This window comes from Anomaloglossus baeobatrachus, chromosome 5, assembly GCF_048569485.1.
Source record: "Anomaloglossus baeobatrachus isolate aAnoBae1 chromosome 5, aAnoBae1.hap1, whole genome shotgun sequence".
NCBI classification, from domain to species: Eukaryota; Metazoa; Chordata; class Amphibia; order Anura; family Aromobatidae; genus Anomaloglossus; species Anomaloglossus baeobatrachus.
This window is the reverse complement of record NC_134357.1, coordinates 415293226-415308512: the sequence shown is the minus strand read 5'-3', so window position 1 is coordinate 415308512 and position 15287 is coordinate 415293226. Positions and strand designations below refer to the sequence as shown.

The 15287-nt window shown below is 48.2% G+C and overlaps 1 protein-coding gene across 1 annotated transcript in view; it reads right to left on the bottom strand.

The window, feature by feature from the left end:
* MYO1D (myosin ID) overlaps positions 1-15287 on the bottom strand; it is a 139224-nt gene that overhangs the window by 58866 nt on the left and 65071 nt on the right. Inside the window, exons 3-7 of the mRNA XM_075350264.1 lie at positions 13803-13896; positions 13523-13688; positions 9261-9314; positions 3307-3402; positions 1981-2097 (exon numbers count right to left, since the gene is read on the bottom strand). Coding sequence (XP_075206379.1) covers positions 1981-2097; positions 3307-3402; positions 9261-9314; positions 13523-13688; positions 13803-13896 — 527 coding nt within the window. The remainder of the gene's footprint in view (positions 1-1980; positions 2098-3306; positions 3403-9260; positions 9315-13522; positions 13689-13802; positions 13897-15287) is intronic.

Below are 15287 nucleotides of genomic sequence, written 5' to 3'. Positions count from 1 at the left end.
TCAATATCAACAGGTGCGGCCGATATTAATTGAATGTGTATGGGGGCTTTTCTCTGGGGAGACTACTGTGCAGCATTGTATATGTCTGGTACCGTGAACGTGACAATCTGACAGGTACCCCTTACAGACCCTATGGTATGGGACACTAAGCCACTACATATCCATATAAATATTTTATCATTGGTTTTGAATTCCAAATAAATCCTGTAAAAAAACAAGAAACACTAAAGATGTTGAAAAATCAATCTACAGCAATTCTCCCCTTCATTTCCTTCTTTTCTTTGATTTAAATTTTGTTATAATTAAAACTAGCAAGTACAGTACATAAAAATATATTTTGTGTCTTAGGAGCTCAGTCATGTATCTCTTCCTTTTCCTCACTGTCCTGTGTTTAGTTGGAAGACGACCGACTGCAGCAGAAGCCTCCCCCTCCTGCAATATCCTAAGGCTATGTGCACTCCCAGCGTTTTTGCGAGTTTTTTGGGTGCATTTTTGTGCGTTTTTGGGCTCAAAACTGCATGACTTTGCTTTCCCAGCAAAGTCTGAGTTTTCATTTTTGCTATCTGCACACAGCTTGCTTTTTTTTTTAGCTGCGTTTTTGAGCTAAAAAAAAATAAAAAATGGATATGTCAATGCTTTCCTGCGTTTTTCACCCATGCAATGCATTGGAAAAACGCAGCAAAATGCAGTGATCAAAAACGCAGCAAAACGTACTGAAACGCAGTAAAAACGCATGCATTATTTACCGGTGCGTTTTTGCGGTTTTGGGCGTATTTTGCAGCCAAAAACGCACAAAAACACAGTGTCAAAAAACGCTGTGTGCGCACATAGCCTTAGATATCTAAGCCTCACACCTTAGCCAAGGGGGAGGGGTTGGAATTCATCCAGCCACTGTCCAAACAAAGGCATCAACCAGGAGGGGGTTACCCTGTGTTCTGTGTAGGATTTCTACCAAAAAATACTAAATAAAAATCAGTAACAATTATATTTCTAGTTTAATTTTAACATTAATTTCTGAAGTTTACTGTTCCTTTTAAAAAGGAAATGATCTGGTGAAAACTCATGTAAACTTCTAAGAAAATTACATTAGTTAAATCTTCGAACTGTAAAGAAACCCTCCCATGAAAGGTTTTTTTTCACTAAATCTGTGTATATGTGAATGTAGCTCAGTGTGTATGTGTTAATATTACTCACATACTGCCACCTTCTTCAGGACCCAGCTCCGTTCTGCTCCTCTTCTCAGTGACGTCACTGCTCTTCAGACTCTCCGGGTCACACAGTGTTCTGTGGAAACCAGAATTGGCTTTTACAGTGTAAGTCTATTGAGCATCAGAGTTAGGCTCCATAGACTTACAATGTAAAAAAACTATTCCGGATCACGCTTAGATTATAGTCTGAAGTGCGACGACATCACTGACAAGAGGGGCGTAACTGCGCTGGATTGCGGAAGAGGCAGAATATAGGTGAATATATTAACACACATGCTACATTACATGTATATATACAAATAAAAAAAAAAATCTTCATGACAATACTTCTTTAAGCATCACTGACTTCTAAAATTAAAGAGTGTTCATAAAGTGCTTAAACCCCTTTGGTATTGCTAAGAGATTGCTGACACAACAGTCAATTTTCGGTAACCGAAATCTCTGAGTAGTGTAAAAAAAAAATAAAGCACAACATTCAATCTTTTTTTTTTAATTTCCACTTTAAGAAGGGACTTCGAGAGCAATCTGATGTTCTGAATTTTCCCTGTGAATACAGGAAGCTGGAAGAATCTTGCAATGTGCTTGTTGGGTCTTGTAAACCATTGTGTATGTGTCTTGGCTGTAGTATGGCGGACGCCTGTTATTGCTGCGCTAGATATGTATATTTACACAGCTGTAGAGGAGTTCTGCCAATTTTTAGTCTTCTTGAGGAGTATCAGCTGGTTCTCCACACTGTAACCTACGCGAAGACCACATACTCGCCCCTACTCACCAGATGTAGAATAGTGGCCAAGACTTTGTAGACAGTCTGGATCTCTTCTGGTTTAAATCCAATGACTCTCATGGCCTCCGACACTTCCTTGAAGTCTCCAGAATCATTAATGGATGACTGGATGAAAAGTGAAGCAAATAACATTGGTTACTAAAAAAAAAAAAAAAGACAAATCTTTTGAAATTTGCACTCGTCATTTTCGTCGAATTTGTGAAAAAAACCCTAAATTTAGGCTATGTGCCCACGGGACTCTGTACCCGCGGATTTTGCCGAGGAAAACCTGCGGATTTTTCTGGATTTTCCAGATAAATCCGCAGGTTCTAGCATGTACAGCCACTCCCCATGTTACCCTATGGGACATGGGGAGTGTCTGTGTCCACGCTGCGGAAAGTGCGGCTGCGGAATCTCCTGCGGAGATCTCGCAGCCGCATCTAACTACATGTCAATTATTCATGCGGATTTACTTGCGGAGATCCCGGCCCTCCGCTATGGAGATAGAGGCCGGGACGTCCGCAGGTAAATCGCGTGAATCTCCGCATGTTTCCCGCAGCTATTCCGCTGGAAACTCGCAGCTAAAAATAGCTGCGGCTGCCAGCGGGCAGCTGCGGGAAACATGCGGCCGTACCTGCGACTATATCCGCAGGTACGAGCGTCCCGTGGGCACATAGCCTTACAGTGAATTGATTCACCGCAAACCACCAGTAGTCCAATGTCTTCAATGCCCTGAAAACACCCCTGAAGACTCTGAGGTCTCCTAGGACAGTATTGCACACTTTTCAAGCTCTTTAAAGCAAATACAGCCTTATTATTTATCAAAATGACCTCAACATACAAGGCTATGGGTAAACTGATAGTAGTGGTTTATCACGGCTGTGGTATCACGCACTCTCTGTTATGTATATTCAGTATTTTATGGCTTTCTCTCCTTATCTCTGTTGCTGAGCTAGAAACTGTGACATCCTCTCATTAGCCAGATTCACTACAAAATGGAAGCTGCATTCCTTGCCTCTGGTTTTATACAGGCTATGATAATCCCTGATGAATGGCTATGCTATGCCATGTGATGTAATAGTATTATGGGCAAAACTGCTTGGCTGAACTGGAAGACATGTTAGCCTTATTTGGTTTATGCAATCTTCTGCTTTATGCAAAATATTGATGACATTTTTGGGATGATGCATGTGAATCGAATCGCAAATTGTGCCAATTCCCCAAATCAAGCAAATTTTCTTAAAAACAAATTCAATTTATTTCACTCATCTCTATTAGGTATGAACGATATTATTCATGTGTTTATAATGTAGTAATATCATAACCTGTTCTCACCTTCATCTGAACTATGGATTTGGTGTACATGTAAGAGGAGATATCCTTCTGGAGATGAAGGGAACGTAGCGTCTGCTCAGGAGCCCCCAAGATCAACTAGAAGAAAAAAAAGAAAAGTTTAGGTTATTTTTTTTTTTTTTTCACTTGTAGAGTTGAATTCATTATAATGGACTATATTAGTCCCACTTTTATCCTCTTCCAGCCATGGCCCATTATTTTATTTTTCCTCCCCTCCTTCGAAGGGTCATAATAATGTGGTCATTGACACAGGCATATGTGTTTCTACAGGACAAGTTGTAGTTTTGAATCTCACCATTCATTTTACCCTATAATCTACTAGAAAAAAATATATAAAAAAATGGTAAACTGGTGAAGAAAACACAATTCCACTATTTGTTTTGTTTTTACGGTGTTTAGTGTGCGGTAACAATGGACGATGCGATTCTTCATTTCAGTACAATTAAGACAATATCAAACTTGTACAGATCTTTTTAGATTTCAGAATTTGTAAAAAAAAAAATGCATAGTTTGTTTTGGCGTTTTCTGAGACCCATAACTTTTGTATTTCTCAATCGAAGCTGTGCTATGGCAATCCATTGGTACTCAATGATTGATGCTGGTAAATGCAGGTGCTGGCTGCATAAAACAGCCGAATCCAGCCATCTCCTGAGCCCACTCGATACTTGTGTCGCCCCTGAGGCGTCAGGTGCCACAGGGTATTGCATCCAGTAACAGGTGCGGTGCTAACCCCACGTTCCTGGAAGACCAGTACCGGTAAATATCATTCAAACACACACATCCATGTCACAGGCTAGAGATGGATCTGATGGATGGCCACCTATTGGTCGGGATTTATCCAATCTGCTAGTCAGAAACCCGGAAGGAGGAGGGCTAGTCAAGGCAGTTGACAGACTGACATCTTGACAGACATTCTAGTGAGTCAGTTGGAAGACAGTCAGTCGGACGGTCAGTCCGAAGTCAGTCAGAAGTCAACGTTCAGAGAGAGAGTGTGAAGTGACTTGTTGGGCAAAAGGAGTACAATCTCCAGGGAGAGTACGGTGTGAGTACTCACGGGATCAGGCACCGTCAGGGTGCAGAGCCCTAGTTCAGAAAGACGCTTCAAGCTCACCTGATCAATCTGCCCGGTGAGGGAATCATTAGGGTTCCTCACCAACGTTAGTGTCCGGGGCACAGCAGCAAAAAGGGAACCTGGGAACTGGGACAGAGATCCAACCCAAGAGAGGTTCAAGCTGCCTGCCACACGGGCCAGGACAGAGACAACAGGAGGGGACCCCAAAACGCTTCAGGCCACGGGGACCACCAACTACAGATGGGTGCATGTAAGTAAAGCTCACCAGGTCACCACACTGGCACTGGGATCAAGGGAATACCGGATCAGCTGAGGCCCAGATTGGCCTCCCCTTCCTTGGCAGTTAACGTGGCTCTGCAGCCAAACTATTTTGCACATGTGGCGCCCCTGAGGCTTCCGTCGCCACAGAGACATTGCACCCCAGCCAGAGGTGTGATGCCCCATCCTGGGTAAGGAAAGGAGTGAACGCCGGTCCACAGGCAAATCTGCACTACACCCATTGTTAGGTACACACAGGGACCAGGGACAGGGGCAGCAACCCTCCCATGCTGCATGCTGGGAGGGGTCGGAAGACCCATCCCTGCTCCCATAGGGTGGTAGCTTAGCAACTGGGTGGGTGGGAGGAGCGAGCCGAGTGTAGAGTAGAGAAGGAAGGTCAAGTTTAGTCAGTCTGAGAGAGAAGTGTGCGGGAGGCAGAGGAGACAGACAGTCTGCAGTAGGCAGAAGAGAAAGAAGAGTAGTGCTCTAGTCAGCCAGGAGCAAGAGAAGAAGGTGACGCTTCCTGGTGAAGACCCTGGGACTCAGAGGGTCCAGGTGACACCAAGCAGAGAAAAGAAGGGATTCCAGGGCCACAGATAGCTTTTAGGCTCGTGGCCTGTTCCACAGGAACATCGGTGGAGGGATCAAGCTGCAAACAGGGGACGGTCCCTAAAAACCGGAGGAGGAAAAATCATCTCCAACAGTAAAAACCGAGGCCCAGGGAAAGCTGCAAGCTCCCCGGGCCACAGCCCACAGCAGAACTTTTGGAAAGGGGGCAAATAACCGACAGGGCCCGGAGGCTGTAGTGGAGGCCGAGCCAGGTTCAGCCAACAAGGGCAAGGCTTAAGGAGAAGGCTGAGAAAAGGAACACATAGAGGGGTGCACCGGCTTTCACTCCAGGATCTACCCAGGATCGGTGGAGGTCACCAACTGTTGCCCCGGGGCACCGCTCCACCTGTGGGGAGCAGGACCATCCAAGCTGCCATTCCATCAGCCCCGAAGGCCTCATACAGCAGCGGCGGCTTAGTAGCCGCAAACCACAGGTGGCGTCACGACAAATATAAACTTTAATCACTCCCAAGTCACCAGCCATATTAATTGACCCCATCAGGGCACAGAGTCGGGCCCAGCCACGACTGACGATCCCCGGACTAGTCCGGCCCGGCACCGGGTGTCCCATAGCCCTGGGGTGGGCGAGTCAACTTTGGCGTCACAAACAGGATTTCATGCCCAGGACGGGTACTGTGCGCCTGAAAGAACTGTGTATGTGAATTTAGCCAAACAGACTGTTTTACTGTGAGAACCTCCGGCATTACAGCTTGCAAAGCGCGGGAAGAAGGGGGGCGTGCCAGAAGAAAGGGCGCGAAAGTAAGCCCTGCCCCCTTGATCTTGCAAGGAAGAGCGCGAAGCTAAGCCCGCTATGCAGAGCAGCAGATGCAAAATGACGCGCTAGGAAAGTGTCTGCCTGGCAGTTAATGCTGCTGTCTGGAGGAAGAGAGAAAACGGCATAAGCGGAGGCCAGGAGGAGCTCACCTGGATCAGGCCTGTGACCGCCGCTGAGCTGGAGGCTGAGGTCAGGAGGATGGCTGACGGGATGAAGGAGCAGAGCGGACGGGAGACAGCCGTGTGGGGGAAGGAGATGGTGCTGGCCATGAGGAGTCTGCAGATGTCAGTGCAGCGAGGCCTGTGTGGAGGTGCCGCCCATGACCATACGGAGCCCACACCAGCGATGGCGATCCTGCTGCAGAGCATCTCCGGCCTAGACCTGGGTGAGTCCTATACTGCCACTGCCCGATCGGGTGTGCTGACCCCGCCGGCGTTACTACCAGAGGCCGCTGCGATGCCCGCCGCGATCCCGAATGCGGTCCCAGCTGCGATCCCGAATGCGATCCCTGCTGCGATCCCGACTGAAGTCTCTGCTGCGATGCCCATTAAGATCCATGCTGCGATGCCCGCTGAGACCCAAGCTGTGATCCATGCTGCGATCCTGACTGAAGTCCATGCTGAGACGTCCGGCGCAAAAACACCCTATCCGGCCAGATCAGACCAGGCCGCAACGCCGTCTACCCCAGCAACTGTTGTGGCTGAAGAGCAGACTCCTGAACAGCCAGAGGAGGACACAGCTCCGATACCATTACCCCGCAACAGTCCCAGCACGAGCTCCCAGGGGACCCAGACCAACCTGGCTGCAGCTTCCATGTCACTGGGAGCTGAGCCAGAAGAGGACCTCTGCAATTAAAGAAGATGTCAAACTCTAAGTAGCCCCTGTATGTCTGTTCATTGTTGTTTTCGAAGATGACACCCTTCCTGAATTCCTGCCCCTCTGTTCTTTTTGAAGATGTCACCCCCCCACTGTCTATGTGTAACCGGGCCACTGGACTTGAAAGTGGTCCGCAGTTACATGTGTTTATATGTGAAGTGTGTTGATGTGTAACCAGGCCACTGGATGTAATGTGGCTGGTCTGTTCTAGTTTAAAAAGACTTTAAAGTTTTATTATTTTATGTTTTGCAACGTTCAAGAATATGTGCCTCCCATAAAGGGAAGAAAAGTTTATTTGTTTTCATGCATACAAAAATTTAGCAATTTCTTTCCACTGTTCTTGTTGTTTTTCAGCCCGAGGACGTGCTGGGATTCGGTGTGGGGGAGTGTGGCGCCCCTGAGGCTTCCGTCGCCACAGAGACATTGCACCCCAGCCAGAGGTGTGATTCCCCATCCTGGGTAAGGAAAGGAGTGAATACCGGTCCACAGGCAAATCTGCACTACACCTATTGTTACGTACACACAGGGACCAGGGACAGGGGCAGCAACCCTCCCATGCTGCATGCTGGGAGGGGTCGTAAGACCCATCCCTGCTCCCATAGGGTGGTAGCTTAGCAACTGGGTGGGTGGGAGGAGCGAGCCGAGTGTAGAGTAGAGAAGGAAGGTCAAGTTTAGTCAGTCTGAGAGAGAAGTGTGCGGGAGGCAGAGGAGACAGACAGTCTGCAGTAGGCAGAAGAGAAAGAAGAGTAGTGCTCTAGTCAGCCAGATGACGCTTCCTGGTGAAGACCCTGGGACTCAGAGGGTCCAGGTGACACCAAGCAGAGAAAAGAAGGGATTCCAGGGCCACAGATAGCTTTTAGGCTCGTGGCCTGTTCCACAGGAACATCAGTGGAGGGATCAAGCTGCAAACAGGGGACGGTCCCTAGAAACCGGAGGAGGAAAAATCATCTCCAACAGTAAAAACCGAGGCCCAGGGAAAGCTGCAAGCTCCCCGGGCAACAGCCCACAGCAGAACCTTTGGAAAGGGGGCAAATAACCGACAGGCGAGCCCCTGGCCCGGAGGCTGTAGTGGAGGCCGAGCCAGGCTCAGCCAACAAGGGCAAGGCTTAAGGAGACGGCTGAGAAAAGGAACACATAGAGGGGTGCACCGGCTTTCACTCCAGGATCTACCCAGGATCGGCGGAGGTCCCTGACAGGGGGTTCCAGCAGTCTGAAGGCACCAGTGTGCTGCAGCCCAGGACCAGTGAGTAAACATCTTGAAATTGCACACCCTGGTGTTGTCTCCGTTATTCCGCCTGCACTATTCCATCACTGCATAGACACTTACAAGCACCAACTGTTGCCCCGGGGCACCGCTCCACCTGTGGGGAGCAGGACCATCCAAGCTGCCATTCCATCAGCCCCGAAGGCCTCATACAGCAGCGGCGGCTTAATAGCCGCAAACCACAGGTGGCGTCACGACAAATATAAACTTTAATCACTCCCAAGTCATCAGCCATATTAATTGACCCCATCAAGGCACGGAGTCGGGCCCAGCCACCAATGACGATCCCCAGACTAGTTCGGCCCGGCACCGGGTGTCCCATAGCCCTGGGGTGGGCGAGTCACACATATAATGCAAACTCACCAGCAATATTCCAGTTGCATAATTTGTATCATCCCAGCCTAGTTACATTTATACATTTTGAGCTTTCATTATGAATAGCTATATCAGGTCTGAGCCAGTATTTGCTCTATTATGTAGTTAGGAGGTCAGTCTCTAACTTCTTGTGAACTAAAAGATAACATCACCATCTATTAAATCCCTCTTTGAAGCCGTCACACCTCTCTTCCCCATTCAGGCTCACCTGCTTTGTTCCTCTATACATTCATGCATAGAATGCTGCTGAAGATATAACTTCTGCCCTATTACATGATAGCAGTGATATAGTAGCCGAGTCCATACAATGATTAGCAGCAGATTTATAAAACTCCCCTGATTCACACTGCCTGCACGTTCAGATTCTACAGTTCATGGTATGAGATCTAGCTTCAGCCCTTCTTCCTTGCCTTCTGCTTGCAAGTGCTGACAGGGAGCAATCTCTCACAAGCAAGAGGCAGGGGAGTCCAGCTGAAGCTGCATACAGTGGAACGCTGTAGGGTCTAGTTAGGGGATAGCAGACACTTATCTATTCTTGCTGTCCTTAGGTAGGAGTCAGGAGAGCAAGTGCAATGTGATAGAAATCCACTCCCAATGTAAACTTAAAGGCATCATGGGAAATTTAATTTACAGCAATCACATCAGAATGGAAGAAGAAGTAAACATATGGCACATCAGATAAAACAGGTCTAAACATAAAAACCAACCTGATAAAAAGAGTGAAAATTCCTTTCTCCCAGCTGCTGAACAATCACCCGAGACTGAAAGAAAACACAAGTAAATACAAATTAATTGCAATTAGATATTTCACATTAGCAACACTGTAACGAACTGCGATACAGGGGTAACAGTCACAGAGAAGACAGACGTATTGTGAATGCTAGGATGGGATCTCTGCTTTGAGATACCAAAATTATGTGGTCCATTCGTATATAGGCTATGTGCACACGCTGCGTTTTTTTGACGCTGCGTTTTTGGCCGCTAAAAAACATACAAAAACGCACCCACGGCAAAAAAACACAGCAAAAACCGCATGCGTTTTTTTACCACGATTTGGTGCGTTTTTGGCTGCGTTTTTGATCTCTGCGTTTTTCTGCGTTTTTCCATTGCATTGCATGGGGGGAAAACGCAGAAAAACGTAGGAAAGAATTGACATGTCCATTTTTTTTTTTAAGCTCAAAAACGCAGCTTAACCCCTTCAGCCCCCAGCCTGTTTTCACCTTAAAGACCCGGCCATTTTTTGCAATTCTGACCAGTGTCACTTTGACAGGTTATAACTCTGGAACACTTCAACGTATCCTGGCGATTCTGAGATTGTTTTTTCGTGACATATTGTACTTCATGTCAGTGGTAAATTTAGGCCGATATGTTTTGCGTTTATTGGTGAAAATTTTGGAAATTTGGCAAAAATTTTGAAAATTTTGCAATTTTTAAACTTTGAAATTTTATGCCCATAAATCTAAAAGATATGTCACACAAAATAGTTACTAAATAACATTTCCCACTTGTCTGCTTTACACCAGCGCAATTTTTGAAAAAAAAAAAATTTCCGTTAGGAAGTTAGAAGGGTTCAAAGTTCATCAGCAATTTCTCATTTTTCCAACAAAATTTACAAAAAAAAATTTTTTAGGTACCACATCACATTTGGAGTGATTTGAGAAACCTAGGCGCAAGAAAATACCCAAAAGTGACCCCATTCTAAAATCTGTACCCCTCACTCTGCTCAAAACCACATCCAAGAAGTTTATTAACCCTTTAGGAGCGTCACAGCAACCAAAGCAATGTAGACGAAAAAATGAAAATGTTACTTTTTTAACACAAAAATGTTACTTTAGCCATAAAAATTAGTATTTTCACAAGGGTATCAGGAAAAATGCATCATAAAATGTATTGTGCATTTTCTCCTGAGTACGCAGATACCCCATATTTAGTGGAAATCAAATGTTTGGGTACACGGCAGGACTCGGAAGGCAAGGAGCGCCATTTGAATTTTTGAGTGCAAAATTAGCTGCACTCATTAGCGGACGCCATGTCGGGTTTGAAGACTCCCTGAGGTGCCTAAACAATGGAGCTCCCCCATAAGTGACCCCATTTTGGAAACTAGAGCCCTCAAATATTTTTTTCTAGATGTTTGATGTGCACTTTGAACCCCTGGGGGCTTCACAGAAGTTTATAACGTTGAGCCATGAAAAGAAAACATTTTTTTTTTACCACAAAACTGTTGCTTCAACCAGGTAGCTTTTTTTTATCACAAGGGTATCAGGAAAAAATGCACCATAAAATGTATTGTGCATTTTCTCCTGAGTACGCAGATACCCCATATGTGGTGGAAATCAAATGTTTGGGCACACGGCAGGACTCGGAAGGCAAGGAGCGCCATTTCACAGCTATTGGTTGGAATTATTAGCGGACGCCATGTTGCGTTTGGAGACCCCCCTGAAGTGCCTAAACAATGGAGCTCCCCCACAATTGACCACATTTTGGAAACTAGACCCCTCATGGAATTTATCTAGCTGTTTAGTGAGCACTTTGAACCCCTGGAGGCTTCACAAACGTTTGTAATGTTCAGCCGTGAAAATATTTTATTCTTTTTTTTACCACAAAATTGTTTTTTCAAACAGGTAGCTTTTTTTTCCACAAGGGTATCAGGAAAAAATGCACCATAAAATGTATTGTGCAATTTCTCCTGAGTACACAGGTACCTCATATGTGGTTGAAATCAATTGTTTGGGCGTACGGCGGGGCTCAGAAGAGAAGGAGCGCCATTTCACAGTAAAATTGATTGGAATTATTAGCAGACGCCATGTTTCATTTGGAGACCCCCTGAGGTGCCTAAACAATGGAGCTCCCCCACATGTGATCCCATTTTGGAAACCAGACCCCCCCCCCCCATACAAAAAAATTAGTTTGGCGAAATAAAAAATACAGACATCAGTAAAAAAAAAAAAATGAATAAAAAAAAAAAAAAAAAAAAAAAAATGAGCGCCTGCCACTAAGACCAGTGCCAAACGTGAGAGCAATGCACGAGTCTCGCATCGCATCATCCACTGCAGTCTGGAAGCGAGCAACTGCGCTGGATAATGCGATGCGAGAGGGCGGGGCGGCAGATGAGAAAGGGCGCAGCGGATGGAAGATGAGAAAGGGCGCAGCGGATGGAGGAGCGGCAGAGGATGGGAAAGGGCGCAGCGGATGGAAGATGGAAAATGGCGCAGCGGATGGAGGAGCGACAGAGGATGGGGGGGGGGGAGGGAGGTGAGATGGGGATACCTACCTTACAGGATGGATCTAGGCAGCAGGATCACAGCAGACAGAAGTGGCAGCAGATGAAGGAGGCAACAGATTGAGGAGGGTGAGAGGGGGCAGTAGATTAAGAGGATGGGAGAGAGCAGGCAGCAGATCGGGGAGGGGGGCAGAGTCTGATGGGAGAGAGAGATGGCACATGGAGGAGGGGGGGCCCCGGGGGGAGGGTGGCTTGCAGCACATGTGGGGGGAGGGTGGCTTGCAGCAGTACATGTGGGGGGAGGGTGGCTTGCAGCACATGCTGCAAGCCACCCTCCCCCCACATGTGCTGCAAGCCACCCTCCCCCCACATGTGCTGCAAGCCACCCGCCCCCCACATGTACTGCTGCAAGCCACCCGCCCCCCACATGTGCTGCAAGCCACCCTCCCCCCACATGTACTGCTGCAAGCCACCCTCCCCCCACATGTGCTGCAAGCCACCCGCCCCCCCACATGTGCTGCAAGCCACCCTCCCCCCACATGTGGGGGGAGGGTGGCTTGCAGCACATGGAGGGATAGGAGGTGTAGTGGCGATGGAGAAGGGGCAGCCGATGAAGGAGGCGGCGGCCGCCGATCGGGAACAGTGGGAGCCGATTCGAGGGCAGCAGCGGCTGAAAAAGGTGGGTGCGACGGCGGCGGGGACAGTGGCGAGCGTGGCGGCGGGGACAGCGGTTGATCGGGAGCGGCGGCGGGGCGATCGGAGACAGCGGCGGGGCTGGCGGTGGCGATCAGAGCCGCGGCGGGACTGGCGGTGGCGGGCGGGGGTATCGGAGACAGCGGCGGTGGCGGGCGGGGCGATCGGAGACAGGGGCGGGCGATCGGGGACAGGAGCGGGCGATCGGGGACAGGGGCGGGCGGCAACTTACCGATGGGCACCCGCAGAGACCGCTCTCCTCGGCTTCCAGGGACGGTCACAGGCTGCAGATCCACATTGATTGGAGAGAGCGGTCACAAGACCGGTCTCTCCAATCAGAGCTGGGGGCGGGTGAAGCACCGATCACCCAGCTCCAGCCAATGGCCAGTGCTACAGCAGCACTGATCAGGGCTGGATTTAAATGTTCCAGCCATTTTTCAATGGCTGGAACATTACAGTGGCTGTAATTGGCTGAGCGGCGGTTGTCAGCCAATCACAGCCTCTGTAGGTTCGGGGAGGAGGCACCACCCCTCCTGAGGTCAGGCAGAGGTCCCCTCCTTTCCGAATCTACCATTTAATCAAAGAAATTGGACTCCCCTGGGCTCCGGGACCGCGATTTCGCCATGACGTACTGGGTACGTCATGGGTCGTTTAGCACCATGTCACCGTGACGTACCCAGTACGTCAAAGGTCGTTAAGGGGTTAAAAAAAAAGTTGTGTGCAGAGAACAAAAATGAAAACTCATAGACTTTCCTGGGGAAGCAAAGTCATGCAGTTTTGAGACCAAAAACGCACCCGAAAAACGCCGCAAAAAACGCACTGTGTGCACATAGCCATACAGTGCACAATGGCAAAGGCTCCCACCTACCAAGTGCTATAATAGCAGTCACTTCTTATGTGGCCAAGGAGTTTATATAAGACAATAGACACACTATATATCTACTTCCCGGTTAACCCCACTGCCAGTTTTTCCTAAATCAATACCACTTGTATATGGATTATTCCATTGGAGAAAAGTCTTTAACACTCATCCCAACATTATGCAGGTGCCCTTACCTTCTCCAATAGGTAGTTGCTGATGTGTCCCCCAATAGGATCTCCTTTGAAGTCGAAGTTAATGTCCATGTATTTTCCAAACCGGCTGGAGTTGTCATTGCGGGTAGTTTTAGCATTCCCAAAAGCCTCCAGCACACAATTCGACTTCAGCAACATATTCTTTACCCTGTCAGGTTGAACGGAAGATGGTGGATCAACATGGCATAGAGAAACAATAAAAAAGCTCAAAAAGACCGTCTAGTATGAATGATGTTTACCCCAAAAAAATATATCTATTTACCTCTCCACCTCAGCTCTCTGGCTTGGATTAGTAATGGCCGCTATGTACTGCATTATATATTTACTGGCTTCAGTCTTCCCAGCACCACTTTCTCCTGCAACCCAAAAAAGGAATCATTATATGACTGTAGATAAATTGAATACACAGGGACACCTAAAGGGGGGTAAGAAAAAACTGACAGAGTTAAAAAAAATAAATAAAAGGCTTTGAGGGAAAGTCCACTTTTTTTTACATTTAACCATTTTATTGTCCAGCATTCTGTGCAGATTAATGGGAACCTTTATTGAATGTGATATATGATCTGAAAGCAGACTGTTATTGTGACGCCCCTGGACTATCAGGTCGTCACAGGGTACTGCACGCTCTTTTCCCTTGCAGTATTCAAATCCCTCATGGTTCTTAGTCCCCATCTTACAGTGCTGCCTCCAACAGCAAATCAAATCCTAGGAATACCCTGCACCACACCCACCAGACACACCAGTGGGCGGCTTAAGCGGAATAGGGTCGCCCACCTAGGGGTCAGGAAGGGAGGGTCAGGAGAGTATCAGTGAAGTGAAGTGAAGTAGGAGAAGAGGGAAGTGAAGACGAGGAAGCAAGGAGCTGTCTAGGTTGCAGGCGGTGGTCTGGACCTTCAGGAGTTAGACTCCCAGTCACAGGGGATTGAGGCAAGGTGCCTGGACCTGTTGAGTGAATGGTCAGCAGCCTGGGACCAAAGGCACGGCGGGGTACACGGACCCTAGGTTGGGGAGAAGCTTCAGGCAACCCGGCAATTAACCTGCGGAGAGCGGAGCCTTTATGGACTGTTCCCACTAGGTCCAGAATCGGGGCACTAGCGCAATGAGGGGGATAGGGCCTTCCACATACGCAGCCCACTAAAATCCCAAGCGTGAGCCGTGAGAGCAGGCTCCCACACTTAGCCACAGCGGGGAGCGGGGCCCGGCAAGTTCCAGACTACCGGGCCACTACAGTGAATCTTAACTTTGTGCCAGGAGGCAGGTCATGGATCACCAGGCAGTGCTCCAGGGGACGGGACCCGTACGAGCTCCCCTTGAGAGGCAACGGCACCTAGAGACTTGGTTTACCTGGTTGTCAGCGTCTGCTTATTGACTGAGTGAGTACATGAGTGATCTACCCGTCACGGCACCCCGTATCATCTTCCAGAGCACTGGGGCATAACCCTACCCATGGTGGGTAACGACACCTTGCTGCCCCATTCCATCACCCCTGGTACTCCCAACAACGGCAGTGGCGGTACTCCCAAATTACCGCATACCACGGGTGGCGTCATGAACTATCATCTCCCTGTAAATACCCCCTTTTACTTTATACTGTGGCCCCAAGCCCCCGGGTGCGGAGACCCTCGAGCCACGAACGGACATTGCCCACGGATCTGAGCGGTTCAATCCGCTGCTGGAGCAGCACATTATAGAACAGGAGGAGCTGATCAGATTGATATATAGGTTTGGGGGTAAAAAAAATAATAAA